We start from the raw sequence: 27,021 nt of genomic DNA on the forward strand, positions 1-27,021 counted from the left end.
ATTGTAATAATAATAATAATAAATACCTAATAATAATGTAATAATATAATGAAATACAGCAAGTCTTTAATTTTGAAATTAAACTTAATTTATTTGCAAGGTATTTTTGTTCGTAATTGTAATTTTTTTTTTGTGCTTTAATGTATCAGATTAGACACGCCATATCCACGAACTAAGCTTCACACACATTTGTATCGTATTGTCGTATATAAGTATTAGGTGCGTAAAAAAAAATAAAAATAAATTAAATTAAAAATAAACGGAAGTTTTCGAGGCCATAGACAGCGCGGCGATAGTTGAACAATACGAAAATTACCAAACGTTCTTCGCCGAATCGCGCGGCAGCAGCGGTGACGATACTTCTTCTATAATTATTACCTGTACCACGGTTGTTGTTGTTATTATTATTATTATTGTAGCATTATTTTCCCTCTATTTGCCCGTGTACCGCTTAAAGAGTACTGTCCGGTCGAAGAACGAGCGCAGACACTGCTCGTGTTTCGTCGGCAACACACCGCGAGTACGTTCATCGCCGCACCAAATATAATATTATTTATTAATTATTCTATACAAGTTCGCGTATCATAACGACCATATTGTTGAAATATCTTATAATCCACATGTGATGTGGTAGTGTATTTAATATTATTTTTGAGTCGTTACTACTGCTGTTTTCGATGTTTTTAAGTTTATTTGTGCGCTTACGTTATACGACATAATATACTTATATATAGGTATAGTACTAGGTACTTACGCGATCGACACGTATAATAATTGTATTGAGGTGTTGACGGACCATATAAACATTTGTTTTTAATTTTTTAAGACGCCGTCCGATATACATAAATATATAGGTACCTATGCGATAAAATTTCATTTGGCCTTACCTGTTTATTTGTGTCGGCTATCACTGCATACGACGATCACCAAACTTGTTATACTGATATTATAATACCGTATAATGATGGACGATCCTTGGTACAAATCGGTAAGTCATTCGTTTTCCGTGACCATACCTATATATGTCATTCGAAAATAATCGATTTTAATTTGCGACAAGCGGCACTAATAATGACCAAAGTTTTGTGTTTGAAAACAAATAATTTTGAAAAACCAGGAACATAATATCATATACCTATATTTATATCATATATGCACAACTTACTAGACCTAATAACTGTATTGTATAATAGTACGTATATATAGGTACACAAACAATGTATTCAAAGACAATGCGCGCATTTGCTAAATTTGTTATTTAAATTATTTTGAAATTTTTACGAAAGTGAAACTTCAAGTTCACGTAATATTGTTTGTCTATATATCAATCAACAGGTAAAACTGTTCAACATTTTCAAAAATTTGTTTCCTATGAACTATGATGAAAATAAATTTTTTGGAATTTGTTATTTGTGCGTGATTATAATCTGCTATAGGCAAAACATTTGATTAGTAGTTTAAACGTCTCTTGTTTGAACAGTATAAAAGGGCGTACTACCTTTGCAAACGACCAGATAATACTCGAATATAAAGCAGGTAATACAGCATTTCTATGATTAAAAAGAATTCGATTTAAATAAATTGTACTGTGAATTGTTTTGTAATTATTTTATGAACGTAAAAAATTACCAATGTTCATATATAGTCAAGTTTGACTAGTCATCATAATTCAGATGATTATATTTTATTTTATTAAAAAAGTTCCTTCAATGGCAAAATGCGAGGATGGTTTTTTCAATCTCTGAACCATGCCTTTTAATTATTGTTTTTTATTCTTCCACATAATTAAATAGATTTCAAAATAAAAACAAGTATATCAATTAATTAAGGGAGTCGTTTAGTATGATTGAATGTTTAATGCGGGGTTGCATATTATGAAATTGCTTAATTCAATGCCTCAATGGTGTCCGAATTTCGGTACCTACCTAATATACTTAAATAATAATAATAATTAATAACTTTGGTAAAATTGTTTGGACTTTAACTAACACTGATAGTTTATCCTAACACTTAACAAATATCGTTTGTAAAAGTCCGAACTACAAAAATCTTTCGGGGTTTGACCAAACGATATTGTGTATCCTAGGTTCTACCGAAATCAATTGGTAAATGTCCGAAATTTTTAAAAAGTTATAACTTATAATTTAAAATAAGATGGATATATTGTACTTTTTAATATATTATTTTGAATTATATTTTTGAAATTTGACGAATATAATATATATATTAGTTTAATTATTAAACTTTAATACATATGAATAAGTTATAGGCAATTATAAAATACTAATTTAATATATACACACAAATAAAATAAAATAAAATATATGATACCTATACATTTAGATTTTACTTTATTAGGTATCTAAACATAGTAGTGTTATATGATCATTTTTTCAATAATATACCACGCAATTTTAATTTATTTTTAATTGTTATATTGTGTTAATCTTTTTCAGCCGGTGTGGATTGGTTAAACACAGTCACATTACCCTACTAAATACTAATATTATATTAATTGTAATTTACAGTGTTCACACATAGCAAAAAATATGTTTTTAATATTTACATAGTAACGTAGTTAAACATACAGCACACTAAAAATGACAACAAATATTTCATGACCTTAAGAGGGCGCCACACCCGTATTTATTGTCTCTGCAGTAGTAAAAATGCGTTACATAGCAAATTTACGCTCAGCAGTTCACGTTTTACTACGTTACCTTAGACATTATAGTAAATATATCCTATTATAAAATTTGATGGTAAGAACATTATCAGTGTTTTTCAGATTCTGAACGAAGTGATTAATGTATTGATTTTACAATGATGTGTGTTTTTTTTTGTGTCTGTATACAGCATAACTAGTCGAAATAATGCTCCAATTTCAAACTTTGGTGGTGGTTTCCGATGTATAAGTGAATATCCTTGTTGCATTATAAAGGTCAAAAGTAAACATTTTCCAACAGTTTTCAAAAAAATCGAGAAAAACAAAAAAAAAATGACAGAAAAACGGGTATTTTTACGCAAAACCAGTTTTCGACCAAATCAATTTTTTTATATGGTTGTAATTCAAAAACTAATCACTATAAATACTTGAAATTTTCACCAAATGTTTATGTTAGTGATATCTATACACAGATTAATTTTCACAAATGTTTGACTTTTTTTGAGTTATTTATAGATATTTTGAGAATTTTTTTTGAAGTGCCGGTAAAAAAATGTTGGGCGACCAAAAAAACTAGAAAATTTAATACAAGGTTCCTTATAAGTTGAATTTGACCAGTTATTGAGATTGGCATTTTCTTTAGATGATTTAATTTTCAAAATATTCTGACTTTTTTTGAGGTATTTATAGACAACTGAAATTTTCAATTTTTCTGAAATTTTTTTTTGAAGTGTGGATAACACTTTTTTGGCCCTATCAAAATACTTGAAAACTTAATACAAAGTTTCTCATAAGTTATTCTTATAGTGATTAAAAAATTTGTCAATCTTTATCACAAAAAAAATGTCCACCGGAAATTCAAATTAAATTTTTATTATCATTTGAAGTTCAAATATTGACAAAAATTCGTCAAAACCATGAATATTTATTTTTTTTTTGTTTGTCTGTTATCACGTTTTAGGGCAGTAAAAGTGCTTCGATTTTTTACTTCGGTACCTCGTTCGATCAGAAAGTGAATCTAGTTGGTACTTTGGGGGGTTATTTTTTTTAAATAATCTAGATAAACAAACTAAAAATTAAAGGAAAAACGGGAAATTTTACGCACAATCAGTTTCGACTGATTTTTGATGTAACTTAAAAACAAATGACCATTGCTACATGACATTTTCACTGAATGTTTATATAAGTATATTCTATCCGTCATGAAATTTTTAAAAATTGTTGACATAAGTTAAACTATTTATAGCCTTATAGGTATATTATGCAATTTTCGATCATTATTAGTTTTTTTTTAAATTAATATCGATAGAAATTTATTTTTTGGGTATAAAATCTTGACTTGAAAATTTAATACAAGGCACTTAACATATTGAAAAATAAAAGAAATTCATAGTCACATTTTTTTTTTATAAGCATTCAAAATTTTGAATTTTAACAAAATACGTAAACATCACAAAAATTCGCAAATTGTTTTAAGCTAGAAATTCATAAAAAATGTTCTTTTTAAATCTTAGATTTGAAAATTTAATACAAGATTCTTTACAAATTTGTCAATCACAAAAAAAATGTCCACCTATCTTACGATACCTAATTCAGTTTTAAGTGAGTTATAAGCATTTTTATTTTACGATTAATTATACGCACATAATTCACTTAAAAACTGAATTATCGGAAAAATACTTTCAAAAAAACACAGATGATGTTTTTACCATCATGTTTTATAATAGGTCTATTCACTCTAATTTTTAAACTAACGGAGTAAAACGTGAACTGCTGAGTGTAAATTGACTATGTAACCCGTTTGTAAGACTGATACAACAAATACAAGTGTGGCGCCCTCTTAAACGTAGCGTGTTTCACGATTAAATACGTTTTCTCACTGTACTAATACATTATAATGTGTGCTTTTAATACAATATTACACAGAGGAGTCCGTAAAATAGAATTGTTAATTTATTTATCAGGAGTGTTTTTACTATTTATGTTTTTCAAACGATCATTTAAAAAAAGTATCACAAATCCAAACGATAATAATTGTAAACAATACAAAACAAACCCTTGTTAAACGTTTAGATCAAGTCAATACCTGGCCAACAATATTTTGTTCGGATATTTTATTTTGGAAATTTATGTTTTGGAAACTTAAGTTTGAAGAAAAGGTAAAGTCGATTGGATGGCATGTAAAAAACGAACAGATGAATTTGTTGTTGGCTGTAGCAGGAGTTCTGTCGTTTGTTTCACGATATAATTATAATGAATATGGCTGTAATACGTGGGACACAGTGCGAGAACAATACCTACTGCGCACGCGACACAACAAAACTTTATTATGTTATTACTTTGTATGTACTTATCGGAAATTGATTATGAAGTGCTGCCACGTAATAAAATTTAGGCCACTCGACAATTATACGTTATATAATAATCTCCAAATCATTTTAATAATAATATAATCGCCAACGTCGATCTCAGTTCGCTTTCTGAAAGACTGCAGAAAATCATTACGCTCGATAATATTGTGTTGTATTATTGTTTCGTCGCGTTTATTACATAGGTAATACGGGAACTATGCAGCATTCTCTAAGCCCGTATCGATGATCGAACACTATTCACTCGTAATAATAAAATAATTAAATATGTAGGTATACCTATCTTTTGTATTAAGAAAAAAGTATCAGGCACACAATGTATACGCAAATCCATAGTACTATGATATTATTAAACTAAAGCGAGTTTTCCTTTTCACAGGCCTCAAATAGACTTTAAAATATTGCAAACTGCTGATGAGTATCATAACTATTATATAATATATTACAATAAATATTATATCATTACAACTCTGCGTGATATGATTTTTCTTCAAGCTTTTCTGTTATTCGCCCAGTGGTGTGAATTGGCCTTAATTTGTAGTGATGTGGAGAAACAATATTTACCTACATAACTTTCTTTTTAAAACAATCTGCAATCCTCTCAGCAACAAGACTGTAATTTCGACAAATTTTAAAATAAAATAAAAGTATATAGAAACGTATGTTTTTTTTTTTTAAATTCGTTATCCTTGTTCATATAGGTATTTTTAATTGTATTATGATAAAAATAAAGTACTCACAGTATCTTATTTATAAGAGTTATACACTAATGCAGCTGATAAAAATATATTATACAACAGTGAATGAAAGAAAAAAGGTGGATTTGATCAATGCATTAGTAATAAACTATATTTCAAACATAAAACGGATTACGGTTTAGTTGTTACTTTCTGAAATTACGAATAAAATCGCATCTTTTCAAAAACAGGATTTGCCATTTCTTAAGTAACAATACATTTATTGAAAATAATACCCGTTGCTCTGAAATTTAAATTTGTTTATTCATTTTTTTTTTTAAATCTTAAAATCAGTTGTAATTACTTTGTTTACCATTATCATCTACCAAATTTGAATGTTATATGCGTCTGATCGTAGTTTGAAATTATTAAAAAATACTTATATCACGTGTTACAGTTGCCAAGTATCTTAAATGATAATCACACGCTATATAGAATTGGATAATCTTTAGGAATGTACAAATATAGGAATTAAAGCAGTAAAGAACTAAAAATTATCCAATTAGCCGTGTCACTAAATTAACTATGTAATTTTGCAATTAACCAAATATATTAATAAAATATGATTACATTTAGTTTGATTTGTAACTATATTGTTACTTCTGCAGTAGTATACCTACTAATTATTATGTATGCCATGTATACATTACTACTATATGGATGCAAAAGCCATGAAGAAATATGAAAAATTAAAATTGTATCTCATCGACGTGTAGATTAAAAATATTTATAAACGTACAAGATTTTCCATTCGAGTTTACGGTTTTATTTTTACATAATTTTTTATAGCTAATGTATATTAAGCATTATCGTATGACATGTAAGTCTGATTATTTATAAATATAATGACGGCTGTCTCAAAAGTCGTAAAAAGTAAACTTTCTTATAATATAATATGCTAGATGAGTTGTATTTGATGTCAAGTGGATCTTAATAATGCCTAAATGATTTATGTGTCATAATATAGGTTCTTTTTAAAAATGTTGTAATGTGTGCTTTGTCAAAGATACAGATGGTGATGGTTTTAAACAATTAGTTAAATACAATTTCAACAATAATAGCAAATGATCGTTTAGGCTAGTCGCTGACTGGCAATTTTCAGTTGCGCGATAGTAATCACGCAATCGAACGATTTGTGGCAAAACACAAACTAATTAGTTGGTCAAACTGATTAGTTGCATGTGAGCTGATTGTCACATATCAAGTTAAATACAAGTTTAAAATTATAGTTTCTAGTACAAGTCGTATGTATGAGTGGCGTGACGTGTGAAGGTGCTTAAGACTCACAACACGGGTAGGATACCTGTAATTAACATGCTGTTTTCAACCTCACTTAACCTTATGAGCTTCTTTATAAGTGGCGATACGTTTTATTGTCTTAGATCGGAATAGTAATGGAAATTGGCCAGTGTCTTTGTAGGTGGTGTCGTAGAGGGCGATTGTAAACTATAGACCTGAATAAAACTATTACGATCAGTTTTTCTCACATTTAGTAATAAATTATTTTTACTTTTGAGATGCATTGGGTAATGACCCAGAGGACACCACGATGAAGCGATTCTCAATGTCTTCCAAAAATTATTTCACTTACTATTTATTTTCAAATTGTTATAAAGTAATCAAATTCGCTATAGCAGAATTCAATGTATATAAATATACGTAATATAATATATTTATTTACGTTACTTATTTATTATTTTCAGTTGAAATTATGTTCTGCTTATTTTATATATTTATCCGTAAAAATTATCGGGCCTAGTTTACAACAAAAAAAATGAAAACATTAGCCCAGTTAACATTAATTGCTCGTCCTGGATATAGTTGTCGTTTTCTTAAAATATTAATAGCTGGGTTTGCAGTTATGATTATTAATTACTTATAAGTATCGGCTTAGTTCAAAAGACGTATGTTTTTCTAGTAATATTTTAAGCTTATAGCTATTTTCAGAGAATTATTATAGATTTATAATCCCTATTACACCCATCTGGTTAATTTATGAAGTTGTTGTATTATTAATAACCCTGACAGTATACTAATATAGTTCTAGGAATTCGTGGCCGGCAAAAATGGCATACATTTTAAATATTACCTTCTGTTTAAATATGTATATCAATTACAGGAAAATATTGCTAATTATTACAAAAACCAAAGCCAACGAAGTTTAATGGTTTTTATTGAATTAATGTAGGTATTCGTTTTTACTACAATTATTATATTGTAAGTTAACGAATATAATAATGTTATGTATTCTTTAAAACTTCGTTACTATTGGCCTATCAACGATGCGTAATACATAATCACAAATAAGTAGGTAATCACATTTATATTAGTTTTTACCATAGTAATAAATATTCTTACTTGACTTCACAATTCTAACATAACTAGTGTTATATAGTGTGCTTGTAATGATTCTCATGTCCTCGCTGCGTCAACAATTTTGTGTTGTTTTTTTCATTATTATTAAATAGGTAATTCAAATCGAGCAAAAAATAAAATATTCTGTGCTGCGAAATTATACGTCATTATTAAACTGCAATAACTATGTAAGAATTCTTACTGAAAATATCTAGTTTTATGTATTTATTTAATTATAACTCACAATTGAAATGTACACAAGCGATAAAATACGCGAATATTAACTAATACAACACATAATTAGTTAATTTTGGTTAATATTTCATGTACGGAGGTTTATACTTGTATTAAAATCATACAAATTATGAAACGTTATCATAAAAAAAAAGTACTGGCTGAGAAAGTACTGATCAGAATACAACTTTGAGAGAATAAAATTGTAAAGGTAGGTAATAAATTCTGGTAAACGGAGAGCACGTTATTTTCGCATAACAGTTAGAATATATACATAATATATATGTTTTTTTGTTGATCAGTAATAATATTTTAATTCATTTTACTTAACGTTTATTTAAAAATATCACCACGATTATAAATCCAACCCCCAAAAAACCTAAAAACCTGCACAATTTTGTAGCCTAATATTAATTAATTATAATAATAATAATATTATGTGATATAATGATGTCAATGATTTGTTATCATGATTTAAACGTATTTGCTTGAAAACCAAATAATTGTCTGTTTTAAAATATTCATTGGATCTGATACCATTTTGATATTATAATGTCCAATAGACAGATTCTTTGACGTGGGCGTTGACGAGGAAAAAGACTGATTCGGATGAACCTAGCAAAGAAAAACTCAATCGGGTGTTGACCTTCTTCGACTTGACCGCATTGGGCACGGGCTCCACTTTGGGATGCGGTGTGTACGTGTTGGCCGGAGCAGTGGCCAAATCTATCGCTGGCCCAGCCGTAGTCCTGTCCTTCGCCATTGCCGCCGTGGTGTCTGCGTTTTCCGGTAAGGACGTGCCCGATTTCAATTGAATTTATTTGTAAGCCGACAACGCAAACTCATCAGTTTCCGAGGGAGTGTGAAGTTCTTCTAGGATATTGACGTACCTCCCGGCACAATAATATCACATTAAGGCATAATATACCTGGGGGGGGAGTTGCTTGCACTTATATATTATTATAAGAATAATAATTTTGCAGATTGAATTTGTGGACGTTTTGTATTGCTCATAGATTCTATAGGTTTTTTTTTTTGTGTATTTAAGCAAAAATCTATGTAAGCTAGGTATGTCATATTATAATAATAATTGCATAAAGGTTTAATTTTTTTATAATTATTAAATAAAATAATTTAAATTTTGTTACTCTTTTGGGAAAAAGATTAAAATTAAATGTAGTTAATAAAAAAGTATGAAGAATTAAAAATACATTCACACGCTCTGAATCTAAAATTATAACTACAAAAAATAGTAAGAAATATTTTTTTTTTTTAAATTTGATTTTTAATAACTTAAAATGATTTTTAAAACGTTTATAATTTAATTTTAATAATGAGTAGGTATCTAATGTTTATTTTTCGTGTGTGGAAAAAAATGCATGTGAGCTACCTATTTGGGTTGAAAAAAAACTATAAATATTCTCTCTGACGGTAGCTTATGGAAAGAAACCAAAAACTTACTTAGTCTTAAAACTCCTTCTACCCCTTTAAAAAAAACCTGACCATACACTTGCTTTTTCTGATACCGATAAAGCCGAAGTTCTTAAAGCACACCTTCAGGAAACTTTCCAACCACATCATAATATATTCATTTCTCAATGTGTTGACCTTCCCTCAACCTCCAATCATTTGAAAAATATTTCACGCCCAACGAAGTCAAACAGGCTATCCAAAAATACTCCTTAAAAAAATCATCGGGCTATGACCTAATAACGGCAGAAGTAGCTAGATGCCTCCCCAAAAAAGCAATAGTATTGGTAACATATATATTTAATGCAAGTCTAAGACTCTCGTACTTCCCAATTTTTGGAAATTCTCAAAAATTGTACTATTTCTTAAACCTAATAAACCCTTGAACCACCCGTCCTCATACAGGCCAATAAGTCTCTTGACCTTCTTATCTAAAGTTTTTGAAAGACTTATTCTCAAACGAATGATTTCATATATTGTCAGGAACAATATTCTGCCAAAAACCCAATTCGGATTCAGATCATCACATAGTACCATTCATCAAGCCCATAGGATTGTCGATGCAACATCGTTCTCGTTGGAAAAAAAACTTGACTGTTCCTGTGTCTTTCTTGATGTAACCAAAGCATTCGACAGAGTTTGGCATGACGGATTACTGTTCAAACAAAATTTTCTTCCCTACCCGTTCTTTCTCCTAATTAAATCTTACTTAACCGATCGACACTTCCAAGTACATTATCACTCTGCACACTCAAAAATAATCAAAATCAATGCTGGCGTCCTACAAGGAGGTATTCTATCTCCAACTCTATTCAACATCAATGTCGCTGATCAGCCCACTACGCCTCAAACCATGGTGGCTGATTATGATGACGATAAAGTCATTTTGTCAATTAGTGAAAATCCGGTAACAGCATACAGCTCTGGGGTTCGCCTAAAAAATCTAACACCGATAAAATCCATGTATTTCAAAACCTATCTCTTCGACAACTCTTCAATGCACCACCGTATGTCTCAAACCTAACATTACATAACGATTTTCACACGAAACCCATCAATGAAAAAACTCAATTCTTTTACTCGCGCTTCCGCATGCGACTTCTATCCCACCAAAATCCTCTTATTAAAAACCTCTCCTCTCTAACTTTACCAGGAAATCCAAGGCGCAGGATAAAAAGAAAATGGTGTCGTGACCTCCTACAATTACCAAGTTAAAATATACAATATATATGTATATATATACATGTAGGTTTTGGTGTAGGTAGGATATAATGAAATACACGACTACATTAACAACTAACTAACAAAACTATATTACAAAACTCAAGACACACGTGAATAGCTACACTAACGAAATAGAGCTAACAACTAAACTAGTAACTGGTGGCGAAGCGTGTTATATACGCCGATAGAATTTTCTCGGGGCAGCACGTGACGGCGCGCAAAGATACTCGAGAACCTTCGTGGCAGCGGCCACGCTATACGTGCCGCGCGGCGCGACTGTTTTAGAATGTTCGCGGGCATTCGCCACATAGGTACATTATAGTATTATACACACAATTCCAACCATCAATAATTAAAAAACAAAGAATGAAAGAATATACAAATATATACAAATAAGTAAATATATATATATAAATAATAATTTATGCTAAGTGTTGCCAGTGGCAATTTATGATGTCCTGTCTTCTCTTTGCACATACTTGTATAGAATGTTTATTTCTAAAAATGTAGGTATTAACTATTATTAACTTCGGATAAACCAAGGCGGGTAAAAAATGTAGTGAACAAATATAAAATTATTACATCCAATTATAATAATAATATTATATTATACAGAAAAAGTGCAACCATTTATATTTAAAATAAAAAATCCAATTTCTACCATTACTATATTATATAGTATACTACCTACTGATTAAAAAATATAAAAAATATTTTATAAGTTATAGCAATTGTTTTACTGCAAATTTTTCCAATTATTATTATTATTTTTTTTTTTTGTAAACTTTATTCGGACTTTTACGAACAATTTAAAAAAAAAATCAGTACCGCCGTTATAAAGTAAAGGAGTTACCAAAAGATACCATTTGATATTCATTTTACAGATTATATACCATGTTATAAAATAAATTATAATAACAATTGACTTCAAACTTTATATATATATAATTTTTTTCAAAAACACATAAAATAACCACAAGACTACTTTGTTGTTTAGTGATAAAAAAAAAGATCTAATACACGAATGTTTCTAGGACTGTGTTATGCCGAATTCGCTGGCCGAGTACCCAAAGCTGGATCTGCGTACATCTACAGTTACGTGGCGGTTGGCGAGTTCACTGCGTTTGTCATCGGTTGGAATCTACTCATCGAACATCTAATTGGTAATATCGATCGATACTATATAATAGTATATAATATAGTTAGCTGATATCTTATACTTTCACCGCTGATCGACAGAGAGTAAAATAATAACAATAACCATGGCAATAATCTATTATTAGATCATAAAAGAACGACGTACTAGCAGAGAATATGATGTATTTGTCTTACAAGCATATAATATAGTATGCAAATTTTATGTTCATGAATCATAATAATCCAATTTTATCTGTTCTTAGTTATTGCAGCCACCAGTTAAAAAAAAAAACTTTGAAACCCAAAAAATAAATATATTGACATTCATGGCCCAGTATTTTTCGTTAAGATCGTAAATGTTGGTATATATTTTTTCTGTATATATATATGATTTAGTACTCATATTTTTATTTATTTACACGAAAAAAGAAAAATTAGATTTACCCCCCCCCCCCCTCAGGTCTCGTCTCAAATACGCCCTTGTCTCACACATAAAAGTGATTTTCTTTAAATTGTATTATAGATCAATTCACTCTAATCTAAAAACTGACTAATATGGATTATATAATTAAAGTAAAATTACCCATGTGTTGTATATTATGTTTAATATATATAATAAGATGGAGATGAGACATTAAACGTATCTTCTCAAGGAGATTACAAACGATCAGATATTCCAACCAAAATGTACCAATTTGTTGGCAATCATACCGATGGACCAATAATGCAATTAGAATTTGAATGCTGATATGAGCGTTGCGTTTATAATTTCTTATTATTATGATCAATCAAATAAATAGATAAGATTTCGCTCCACAGCTCATATAGAATAAAAAAATATTTACTTTGAATATTTAAAACGTATGAAATTTTAAATATTAAGATGACGCCTCACCCGTGTTGTCTCCGTCTTACAAACAAGTAACATATATCTATATTTAGTTGCTTACAAATTGTAATCCCCGTAGTAAAATCGTAAAAAGGAGGTAAAGTCATTAAAATTAAATTTTTAGGAGAGCAAAAACAAAGTTAAATCAAATTAATTAAAGTTAGGTGTCAAAATAGATATGTGCCTATATTGGTGACATAACTCTTGTAGCAAATAAAAATTGAGTTAACACTAAACGCACATTGAAATAACACATTCGATAATACAAAATTATTTATATCTTTTGGCATAATTTACGAAGTTATTTTTTCTGCATTTTTTGATGTAAATAACTCATTTTATACAAAATGTTGACTTCCCCTTTTTCACGCACAACCACGATTAATATCAATGTACAAAATATTTTATATTTGCGCTTGACATTGGGCGACGGTTATGCAACTTAAACGGCATTCGAGCATGCGGTACTCACAAAAAAATAAATATAATATATTACTGAACATTCGCGATTCGCCTGAATTACCTACGTGAATAGACAACAATTTATTATTTACAATAATGTCACGATTCGTTGTTAATGATAATATGTAAAATGTAATATTATTATTGCTCTTAGGTGTTCGAATTGCGATTTGCAGGTGTTTATTAATACCCATACAATATTATAATATTGTATGGGTCTTCGCCCTCGTCGCAGATTCTATTCGTCTCCATTGTATTTACACTTTTCATTGATCATTTTTAGGAACCGCGTCTGTGGCAAAGGCCATGAGCAATTACTGCGATTCTCTGCTGGGAAACCCACAAAGGAAATACATGACTGAATATTTTCCCTTACACATTGGCTTCTTGGCCGATTATCCCGACTTGGCGTCATTCGTAGTGATCGTCGTCATTGCGCGTAAGTGTTTATATTGTTATCTTCGCATCATAGGCGCAAATCCTTTCAATTTGGTGTGGAGGAGCTTAAGTCCAGATTATTTATACATTGAGTTTTTAATAGTTTATAGGACTCTAACATATTGGGGGGAGGGGGGGGGGGGGAAGTCCCGTTAGCCAACTGTGATTTGCGCCTATGCTTCGCATATATTATAATACGTATACGTATCAGTAAGTGTTTATATATTTTATTACAAAGGTATATTGCAGCATGTGTGCATAATATTATAATATTATGAAAGTGTTGAAATTGAATGTTACGAAAAAAAAACCAAATAAAAAAAAAAAAAATTTCAAGTGAAAAAAGTATGTAAAACTATAACGAGTCACCTACTTGATATCTATGTAGTTAGGTTAGATAATATAGTTAGGTATGTAACGAAATCCACTTTGGTGACGAAAGATACTATGCAATTACAATAACGTGTTCCCTATATAGGTACCCTCCGGAAGATGAATATATTTTCCGTCGAGATTAAGCGGTTATCGAAACTAGAAAGAAAATATTTTTGGTAGGTTTCCTTAATTTAATATTGTGTTATTACTGCTGTAGAACCGTGTAAGGATGATTCAAATTGATTGAATTTATCGGAAGAAAGAGTCACACAACGGGTATCTTTATATAGATTTAATATTATCACAGAAACAACTCGTAAAATCAGTTTGAGAAGTTTGACCGTCTGCGACAGTTGGACATTTCAACGGAGATGTGTTTTTTATTTAATGCAACGGTCTCATTCGAACGGGGACGCCAAATTATCAATTTATTTGTCTGCTGAAGTGCGTCTGGACGATTATCGCGCATATAATAATTATTAAATCAATTAAAGACGATTTAATTGAATGGTATGGATGTGATGAGTTAAATTCCCGAATGTAATCTGTTCGCATTCAATGACAGTTAATAATAATTGCCTAATATTGACGTATAATTGGCAGATACCACTCTCCATATTACATAGTTAAATACATATAAATGTTTCGAGTGTACTGAACTTTTATCATAATGATAGATTAGTATAAATGGTTTGAATAATTTACTAGGATAATAATTTAATTTGTACTAGCTGATATAACAGTAAATTATACATTACGACAGTAAACTCTTCGCTAAAAATGAATGAGAAAAATGCCTAACAATATTATTATATCACTCAAAATCGCAGATAACAAAATGTAATTTTGTAATTAAATCTTGAAATTTATTGTTTTAAAATAATCATAGTCTTTTAGATTTTTAATTTAAATAAATAAATTGTTTCCAAGTATACACTGTATAAACAACAAATTATAAATAATTACATTAAATATTTAAAGTATATGTTATACTATATAATATATAGAATGTGACAGAAAGAACTGACAAATAAACATAAACAAATTAATACTAGGTACTTAAACGCATGACAAACTTTTGAAAATTATATGAATAATTAAATAAACAAATAAATATATAAACAATTTAAGAAATATACTTATCTTAGTAAATTCACATTAAGAATATTTTGAAAAAAAAGCGGGTAAGTCGTGGATGTTGCTCTGATGTACAGTAGGTTTCTGTAATGGATGGGATTAAATTTGAATGCAATGATAGGTATCATTGTATACGAAAAACGATTCTGAACGGAGATGATTTGTCAGTCTAGGATATATTATATTTAAATATTGTCATATATTCTATTTTGAAACAAATATTTTATTTTTCAATTAATACGCATTTTGCATATGGCATGGTTAATCAATTAGTGTAGTTATCATGTAGTTATCATAATTCATAATACCTTATATATACAAACACCTGGTTTGAGTATAAATCGTTATCATTACGCGATTTCATAAAAATTTAAAACTCAAACGCTCAAAACATTTTTCCTATAATGACGCTTCAAATTTTCTCTATAGCTATTTGAAGCAAAACTTATGGAAAACTTGGTGTTAAATTTTATAACCTTTATTATTTAAAATTTAAAATCGTTTGAGGATAAATCGTTATCGTTACGCTATTTCGAAAAAAATTAAAATTTAAAAGCACTTAAAGTTTTTCCTATAAGCAATGATGCTTCGAGTTTTCTCTATAGCTACTTGAAGAAAAACTTATTGGAAAACTTAGTGATGTAATTGTAATCCTTAGTTATAAACACAAAACATTTTATGATTTTTCAACTTCAAAATTACTTGCAAATTTTGACGTTTTCGACAGATTTAGTAAAAATTTGAAATATAAACGTTTATAAAAGAAAATTTTGAATTACGATTTTTATTTTTTTTTAGCTACAATAAGATCAACTCATAAGGAACCTCGTATTAAATTTTCAAGTTTTTTTGGTCGTCCAACATTTTTTTACCGACACCGACACTTCAAAAAAAATTCTCATAAAAATTGAAAATTTCAGTTGTCTATAAATATCTCAAAAAATTCATTAAATTTTTGAAAATTAAACTATGTATAGATAACACTAACATAAACATTTGATGAAAATTTCAAGTATTTACAGTGATTATTTTTTGAATTACAACCATATAAAAAAATCTATTTGGTCGAAAACTGGTTTTGCGTAAAAATTCCCGTTTTGCTGTCATTTTTTTTTTGTTTTTCTCGGTTTTTTTGAAAACTGTTGGAAAATGTTTACTTTTTTACCTCTATAATGCACCTAAGATATTCACTTTTACATCAGAAACCACCCCCAAAGTTTGAAACTGAAGCATTATTTCGACTAGTTATGCTGTACACAGACACTCAAAAAAAAAAACACACATCATTGTAAAATCAATTAATTCATCACCTCGTTCAGAATCTAAAAATTATTAACATTTAGAAACATTAAATAATTTAAAAAGAAATATTTAAATATTTGTTAGAACAACTGTTAAATTTTTACATTAAAATATTCTAAGTACCATTTATTTATAATTACTTATCCAAAAATACATAAATTATTATTCCAAGTGTACTAATAACTATGTATAACATAAATAATCTATAACCAATTTAGTTTTTTTTATTATTTATAGCCACTTATAATGGAAGTTTTAATCATTTTTACCGATGAGATTATTTTTACCTAGCCAATATTTAATAATTAATTTTATATTACACTATTAAAACAGGTAAATACCAATATTATTACTAAAAATTAATTTTTACCCATTTTTTATGACAGAGTAAAACGTTACTTTGATTGATAATATTACTAAATTATTGTTGAATAAGTCGTAATTTAAAAAAAAGCCGTCTCGGTCTCGATCACTGTTACATTATAGACTACCTAAATGATTTCTTATTGTTTATGTCTGTATAAATTTTTGATGTCCAAAATACATAGGTTTTTGGAAGGAAAATCTATGATTTTCTAATATTTAATGATCTATAAATATTTCTAGTATTTTTCTCATTGTTTTTTATTGATTATTATTTTATCAAGCGAAATATTGAATATTTCAACTATACGTCGATGATATCTATCTTATTGGATTGTTTTATGTTAATTTCGTAGTATTGGTGGCCTGGGGTGTTCGTGAATCATCGTTTACCAACAACATATTTACCGCACTAAATCTGATAACCGTTTGCACTGTGATCATCACTGGGTTTTACAAAGGTGAGTCGTAAATCGTAATCAAAATGTTGACACAATCTTAGAACACTAATATTTTATACCAACAATGACAACTATGACAAAACGTGAATTTTCAGCCAACTACTCAAACTGGTCTATTCCGAAAAGCGAAATACCACCCGAAGCAAACGGTGGCGAAGGCGGATTCTTACCTTTCGGATGGGTCGGCGTAGCAGCGGGAGCTGCGAAATGTTTCTACGGATTCATCGGTTTCGATTCGATCGCCACGACTGGTGAGTTTCATATTTTATATTATTCCATTGCAACCAATATAGTACCGATACCTACGATGGATTTTCTTTTATTCTAACCAACAGGCGAAGAAACGAAAAATCCCAAAAGAGACATACCGCTGGCGATCGTCGCGTCTCTGTTCCTGAGTACGGTCGCTTATTGCGGTGTGGCCACCGTCTTAACACTTATGTGGCCTTACTATTCACAAGTATGCTTACCACACGTTTTTGTTTAGCGATTGATTATAATATTAAAAAAATATCGGCCAATGGTGTATGCGCGCGTTTAACATCCTCCCCCCCGCCCTACGCCAATGACTTTTCTCAAGAATTTTTTTTGTGAATATTTAATACGTGAGTAGGTCATTAGTTTAATTTGGTTTACTTTTACTCAATATTTGTTTAACACAGGTTTCAATAAAAAAAAGTCAATTATTATTTTCTATATTATGTGTGTGTGTGTGTTCTACGATTATTTAAGCACAGAAAATTAATTTCTGGCCGAATCAATGTCAAATAAATTCAAAATTATCACGTATATTAAATACAATCGCAAAATATATTTGTGAAAAGTCGTTGGAGTAAAACGTGTTATCATAATATATATATATATCTGTTTTTCAGGATCCGGATGCTCCACTTCCGGCTCTCTATGAAAATTTGGATATGCCAACGATTAAAATTATAGTCTCAGGGGGTGCGATATTCGCATTGTGCACGAGGTACGTCTGCCTCCACAGCAACTTATTACAGCATTGTTGATGTATTATTATTATTATTATTATTTAAAATTGATTTATACCTTTATGTTATCATTACATAGTCTTTTGGGTGCAATTTTTCCACTGCCTCGTATATTGTACGCAATGGCTAGCGATGGTCTACTTTTCAAGTTTTTGTCGAATATCAACGCCACGACCAAGACCCCTCTGATATCTACGATTATTTGCGGAGTTTTCGCTGGTAATTTACACAAGTCAAGAATACTCGTCGTCGTCACCGTCGATGATAATCGAATTTTTACGTTCCTTTAATTACCTATAATCGATGTTATCAGGTTCTTTAGCCGCCGTATTCAATCTCGAGCAGCTCATCGATATGGCGTCCATCGGCACACTCCAGGCCTACACGATCGTGTGCATTTGCGTGTTGATATTGCGGTTAGTCCGATGCGTTTTTGATAGCCGGCAGCAGCTGCAAGCGGTTTTTTAATGGTGAAACGATAATAATGTATTATATTACATTATTTTTTAATAGGTACACCGACAACAGTCCGTCCATCCAAGACAACACAATCAAGTCAAAACGTATCACGGTTTTCACATGGTTGAATTTGTCGAACGCAAAAGTGCCGAACTCCGACACCCAATACGTTTCAAGGGCGTTGATATTTATATTTAGTATGCATAATATATTTTTTTTTTTTATTAATTATCTCGCGTCAACTTAGGCCATTGGGAAGGGGGTGGTACTGTAGGTTTATGGAACACGGTAGGTGTGTTACACGTGGGTGAGTTTTGGCAGAATTTTTATTGGGGCGCCCGTAGGTTTCTGCCATGTCCCGGAGTGGGAGATGGCGGCACTTGTTCTCCGGGCAAGTCACGGTGCCCGGAGAAAAACGTCGCCCGATGGTCGAAGATCGAACCCGGTCCGGCTGAGCCACAGCCGACGCGTTAGACCGCTCGGCCACCTTGTCCCCCTGTATAATATTATATCATTGTAATATAATAATTTTATCTTATCAAAATAAGTGTCCTTTCGCATACCTACCTTTCTACCCGTTTTCGTGTGTGTATTATTATTGATTGTTTTAAAAACTATATGGATTGTTGATAACTATAATTTATAGATATTAAAATATAATGTATGGCATAATATCATTAAACCTAATTAGCACTAGGTAGTACAAGACGTAATAGTAGATACAACATAGCCGTGACCTCTCCATTAATGATCATCTATCAGTGGCGTATCTACGAAGAAGGTTGAGGTGATCCCACCTTGACATTTTTTTTCTAAACAAATTTTTGATTTCGAAGTTAATATAATATAATAATATGAACGGGTGTTTTAATGATGCTCAAATTACAAGCGTCTATAGTTGCTATGTCCTATCAAATATAAATCCAATTCAAGTTATGTAGTTAAATATCAGCTGCCAGTGTAAAAATGAGATACTACATATTAAATAATTACATTATTATAATATTTATTTAAACTGTTCAGTACTGTGGTTCGTTACACTCGTACGTGTAAAATTAACTTTATTAAGAAATTTTCCAGTGATGCATAGATACATATTTAGGGTATGTTTCTTATTCCCAAAAATCATTTCTAGGAAGATATTCCTTTTTCTTAATGGCACATAACTAATGTCCGTAGTATGGTTGGCGTTCAAATGGTTATAGTTTTTACAACGAATGAAAAGTTTGACAAATTTTACATCTTTTTTTGCCTGAGTCTATCTCTGTCAGGGGCAAACTTCACGTTATATATTTTTTAAATATACTTTCTATTTAATTTATATCATTAAATCATATTTTATCTGCACCAATAAAATAGTTTTGCTTAATTATATTATAATATAATTAATTAGTTAATTAATGATGTTTTTTGTAAATTGTAATTATGTATTTATGTATAGAATATTATACTATCATAATATAACTTAAATGTAATAGTGCAAGAAATACTGAGTAGAAGGTCAAACTGGGAGTATTAAATGTATTATAATTTAATTCTAATTGAATCTCATAAATTCTAATATTGTCTATAACCAATACTTTTTTTGAAAATTCTGATCTGAGCGAGTTGGTCTTAAATTTGGTATGTTTATTTATATCATTTTTTTTTTTTTTTTTGATTTTTAGTATTGGCGTCTACTTTAAAAATAGTCCGAACCAATGTCGTACAGGTATCGTAAAATGTTTGTGTTTGTACACAAGACGTATATAATTATAGGTAGTTGAAGCGTCATGTAGTTGGATATGTACTATGATGACTATGACTCCAAGTATACTGCTTGTTTTCATGTCATTTTATGAACATATCGGCTGACCGAAGGGGGGTGATGCAATTTTTGTGAAATGGCGGCGAAAAAACGAACAATTTCTGTTTCGACAAAATAGGTACCTTTTTTCCAAGTTCTACGTTTTTAATACTTTATTTTTTGCTGGGCAGTTTAAACTAAATTAAACATTTCCCGTAATTATAGAATTTTCCAATTCAGCTCCAGCAATGTAAGCTACAATAGTTTTTAATTTACTACTGGCATTTAGTATTGACATTAATAGTTACATATAGATTCAGTTAATTGAATAATATACAGAACATTTTCCTTTAAATATTATTTTTTTTTAATTTTTAAATAACTTTGAATTGCTTTTTTATTAACATCACTGACCCACGCTAATGTCAAATAGTGCTAACAAATAACGACTCGCATATGCTACGAAAGAATGTACGACTATAATAATTTAATTGAACAATATATCTGAAATTACAAATATAATGGTTACAATATCTCAAAAATTAAATTCAATTTATTGGTTATTAAATATTCAAATGTATGATAACTAAAATTATTTTTATAAGTCGTTGATCTATATATATAGGTACCTATAAATTAATTTTTGGATGATAATACATTCTTGACACGGTGATAATATCGAGAGTTTGCTACCATAGATAGGTGCCTACGTTTATTGCAAGCAGGCTGGAAAAAGTCATTAATATTAAATTGTTCATAATATTTATTAATTTATAATTATTAGGTATAGTTTATCATGTCCAAATGTCCAATAATTTTATGAAAATACTCAAATCAATACTTAACGAAAACATTGTACTAATTACTTTAATCTAAGTAATTGATTCTTACGGATATACGCGGCACACGATCTAACTGTAATAGTAAGTGTTGGAACAGCATCGTCCATGGTTTTGGTTATAACATTGACACAATCAAAGTATTGACCACTATCAGTATTCAAACATCGATTATAAATTTGTTCTATAATTGTATACATTAGGTTAATATCGGTGATTATTAATTGTTTTTAAAGAGTATACTCGTTTTTTGATACCGGGTAAATCATGGACACACTAAATTTATAATAAAAAACTATATTATAATATTATAGGTGTATGCACGTTTGTGTTTGGAATAAGTTTGGCAAGTATGGAATCACATCTTGGGAACACGAGAAACGTACTTATGATAATAAATGTAATATCGCTTTTGGTGTTGTTGATTACGTTGTTCATGTTGGCCAGACTTCCGATGGCCGTCGAAGATCTATCGTTCAAGGTATGAGTATGTTAGATGAAGAAAATAAAAAAAAAATTGAATATAGGAATTCACCTAACCTACTAGGTTTTCAAATTTAGTTTTAAAAATATTGTTTAATGGCGATGATTTTTTTTCTAGAAAATAGTGATCTTGACATAATATATACAGGGTGTATAGGTCTATTTGATTAATGTTGGACCTTTTTTTTCTATTCAATATTTTTTTTTTTTCTTTGTAATGATATCTAGAGCTCTGCGCTATAATTTGTATATGTTTATTTTATTATATTGTTTTACAACTAAAATAAAATAATTTACATTTTGTAAATAATTTCTTATAATCCATAATTCATTAACAGTTTTCGCGTTTAAGACTTTTAATTTCGTTTACGTCATTGACTTTTCAAAATTTGTTAATATTCAAATTTATTTCTTGTTAATCAGTGTTTTGTTATCATTAAAAGGTAGGTAATCAATAATAAATACATAGGTATATTTTATCATTATTTAACATGACCACGTGATGCAAATACCACCACCATTATAGTTGAATAGACCTGTCACAACCTGTATATAGATTACAATCGATTTAAAGTTTTCTGGTTGAGAAAATACTAAAAACATTAAAAATTATTAGATTTATTTTTTTATTATTTATTTTTTTGTAGGTACCGTTAGTTCCCATCATACCATGCTTAAGCATTGTACTAAACGTTTATCTGATGATGGAACTCGAGTACAAGACTTGGATAAGGTTCATTGTGTGGCTAATATGTGGTAAGTTCATCTACTTATACTTACGACATACCTACATTATTAGATAAGTTGTTGTAAAAACATTTATGCGCGAAATTACTTAATATCTATTGCATGTTTTATAGAGTGAATTTCATGTTAATTATCAAATTATGATGAGTGTGGTTAGTTTTAGAATCTCATTATTTTTATTTCTAGCGTCACTTTTAGTCTATAGCTGAATTGGTTAGTGTGGTTCTCAATACCTAGCAACTTATTTACGAAAAGTGACAGCCATAAATAATATTATTCACATGAATACCGTCTAGTTTTATAATTTTTTTGTGTTTGTCAAAAATATTTATAGCTAAACCCACTTCATACAAAATTAAAAAACTTAGGCAACAAATTTGTCTGTTAAAATCACGTTATTTTTGTTTTGTTGTTGTAACTAATGGTAAATAATTATAGCGACTATTCATAATATAATTTATTAGACGTGGTTTAATTTTTATAGAGATTATAAACTTTTACGCTTATTTTGATATGATTCAATATACTTAAGATTTAAGAGGACGCTACACCCGCATGTGTTTCTCCGTCTTACAAGTGCGTAACATTGCAAAAACTGTTTCGCGCGGGAAAGAACCGAGAAAGCTACGGTTATAACTAAGAAACGAAATTTTCACCACATAAAAAGGAGAATTTTGTCTGTGCAACATCGTTTTTATTTTTTCGATATCAGAACTACAAAAAAAGTTATTCATGCTTAAAAAACAGTAAATTAATGTATTATAAAATAATAAAATTTTTTTTTGTATAAGTGATATCGAAAAAATAAAAACGATATTGTACAGAAAAAATTATCCTTTTTATGTGGTGAAAATTTCGTTTCTTAGTTATAACTGTATCATAACTTAATACAATTTAAAAAATATTAAGATTAATTTTAAGTTATTGTCTATTTGTAACATAAAAGTATTCATACAATTTTACTGTAAATCACTATTCGTTCAAAATTTAATAACAATGAACTTAATCATAATATATGATATACATATTATATACTATTATAAATGCTTTCGTCAAAAATGAATTAAACCAATCTTAATTTATAGTAGTACAATAAATTAATATAGCATAGCAAGGGTTTTTCTAAATCATAAATATATTCTAACGGAACATACTTAGGTATACTCGTATATAGATAGACAGACCACAGTGCATCTTCAATTATTAGAATCGTTTTTCGAATTCATCATTGAAATAGATTCTAATTTAACAATACATTTTAAATGTTCAGTGATAATCTTATATACACAATAAGGCGAATCTAATACATTATATAGAGTTATTGTTATTTGAAAATTATACACCAAAACATTAGTTATTAAGAAACAATTTACGTTACTATATTATAGTGATCAATATTCAATACACAATATGTTTATGACATGTGAACACTTTATCGATGCGCATGTCACATAATAAATCTGAAGTAGAAAATTATAAAAAAGTATAGCTGCAACTCATTAAATATTGGAAATAAGTAATATCTGCATTTATCACAGTAAATTATATAATTATTATAATAATAACAATAATTATAAATTATATAATTGGCAAAAATGGATAACCTTTGTAGGTATTTGTTTCGTAGTTTTAGATATTATAAACGATATAATGATTATAATACATTTCTTTATGATTTATCAAAAACTAATTATTATATTTTTCTTTATTTAAAATGTTTGCTTAAAATTTTATATTTTCTTAATATTTACAGGATTATTGATATATTTGTTCTACGGCATCGGTCACAGTTTGGAAGGCAATAAGCAAAAAATTATGCTTAACACGATTCAAATCAAACCGAAGCTATCCAGTTAAATATTTGGATATTTGCATGATTACTCATAGATTGGAATTGATTTTATTGGGTTTCTCATCTATTTTTAAAAATATGCATATTTAAACTAGCGATCTTTATTTAATAGGTACTGTACTCAGTTTTAGGACTTTTAGTGATTATTTTGTTTTATTTTAAGTGATTTTGTGATGTTATAAAAAACCAAAAATCTTGCCCCAATGATTTACCTAAAATATTAATTTTTATTAAAATATTAATATTTATTAAATAACTAAAACTATTTTTTTTGCTAGTGATTTATTAAAAAAAAAAAAACAGTTAATACGATTTTTAAGCTTGTTGATGCATATTATATAAATATATAATAATATAATGTTATGTTAAATTAAGCGATTGTTCTAAAAATACTAATGTTTTGTTTGGTATATTAATATTGAGCTTTGAGTAGAACATTTTTAATAATATATCTTAGATATGATATAATATTTTAACAATCTGTATGTTTAAAATTCATAATTATGGAAAACTCCATATAGTTTTAAAATACAAAATCTATTTTACACGCACCATAATAATTCATAATATATTATTATAAATGTGATTTTCAGCTATGTTAGTCAATGTTAAAAGTTAATATTAATTATCTTTAGTGTTATTTTAAATCAAAATATTTTATAAAATACATCATTATTTATAAAGAATTTGAAAATTTATAACTTTTTGGGGATGTTATGATAGATAATTGATTATTTTACTGAGTTTATGAAGGTTGATCTTTTTCTGTAATTATTTATATTATAAACAAAATTGAATGTAATATTATCATAATACGATAAAATAATAATTATGCCGTTTTACGAATTACTATTTGTATACTTTATTATTATACTACCTATTAAAAAGATACAAAATGATATATACATTTTACGATTTGTCTATGGTTTTATCAAATTAATTGTTAGACTTTTAAGTACTGTGAGATAAATATTGGTTTTACTATGATAATGTATAATATTTACGGACGTTTTAGATTCTGAGCGGAGCGAGGAATGCATGGGTTTTACAATGATGTTTATTACTTTTTCTTTTTCTTTTTTATTCTGAAAATACTTTTTCTCTCTCTAAACTAGCTGAAAAGTATCAAGTGTAGCATCTTTTCTGAAAGTTGATGTTCTTAAACTGGTACTTTAAAGAGGTCATTTTTTTTTTATAAGTATTTAAAGTTCAAATTTTGACTAAATACGTAAAAATTACGGCAATGTACAAATTATCTTAGATAGAAATTCATAAAAGTTTTTATTTTTAAATCTAAGATTTGAAAATTTAATACAAGGCTCCTAACATATTTTTACAATAGCAGTTGAAAAATAAAAGAAATACAGTCACCATTTTTTTTTACTAGCATTAAAAGTTTGAATTTTGACAACACACGTAAAAATCATGAAAATTCACAAATTATTTTTAACTAGAGTCTAGAAGTTCATAAAAAATTTTCTTTTTAAATTTAAGATTTGAAAATTTTTAATAATCTATAATATATATCCTAGACCGATAAACCGTCTCCGCTCAGAATCGTTTTTCATATACAATGATATAATATCATTGAATTCAAATTTAATTCCATCCATTACAATAACTTACTATACAGCAAAGCGACATCCACGACTTTTTTAAAATATATGTTTTATAGATTCTTCAATTTCATAAATTTGCTAGGAATTTATTTGGTCAGTTATTTTTTCATGTAAAAGGGATTCATTAAATACATTTATAAAATTAACTAAAATATATATTCATTATAAACACTTATACAAACACTTATTATCAATAATCTCAAAATTGTTCAATGGACAATTTGGTTAACAATTCGTTAAGTTTTAAATCTATCAGATTTCAGCGATTAAATTATAAAAAATTTTTCTTGAAGTTGGCGTATTAGTATATTAAGCACATATTATAATAATAAATTCAATACGAAATCTTGTGTTGTTGTTATTTGCAATTAAAATGTTAAAGATGTATAATTGATAAATTAATAACATTTTTTTTTTATCGCAATGAAGGTAATTCGGTGTAACAATAAGCTATATATGTTAGCTTTATGTCGTACCTCAATGACCCAATTTACCTAACATGAATAGAATATCTTGTTTCGTATAAAAAAATTTTGAAAGAAATAAAATGAAAAAAAAAACATAAACTAAAGTATGAGAGTTTAATAGTAATATTATACTCATTAAATGGTTTGTTTTTTATA

The 27,021-nt window shown here is 28.7% G+C and overlaps 1 protein-coding gene across 1 annotated transcript; it reads left to right on the forward strand.

Annotated features, from left to right (window-relative positions):
• Window positions 1–471: 471 nt before the first annotated feature.
• On the forward strand, window positions 472–25,629 carry LOC107167546 (high affinity cationic amino acid transporter 1-like). Its single transcript, XM_015516638.2, has 14 exons — window positions 472–988; window positions 8,924–9,149; window positions 12,089–12,217; window positions 13,826–13,981; window positions 17,514–17,618; window positions 17,714–17,869; window positions 17,954–18,078; window positions 18,494–18,591; window positions 18,693–18,832; window positions 18,927–19,029; window positions 19,127–19,269; window positions 22,012–22,178; window positions 22,828–22,936; window positions 24,681–25,629. Exons 1-14 carry the CDS (start codon window positions 962–964, stop codon window positions 24,782–24,784), a joined length of 1,788 nt encoding a protein of 595 aa, XP_015372124.1. The 5' UTR covers window positions 472–961; the 3' UTR covers window positions 24,785–25,629.
• The last annotated feature ends 1,392 nt before the right edge of the window (window positions 25,630–27,021 follow it).

Source organism: Diuraphis noxia, unplaced genomic scaffold (genome assembly GCF_037042655.1).
Source record: "Diuraphis noxia isolate RWA-SAM2 unplaced genomic scaffold, SU_Dnox_SAM2 contig0003, whole genome shotgun sequence".
Classification (NCBI taxonomy): domain Eukaryota; kingdom Metazoa; phylum Arthropoda; class Insecta; order Hemiptera; family Aphididae; genus Diuraphis; species Diuraphis noxia.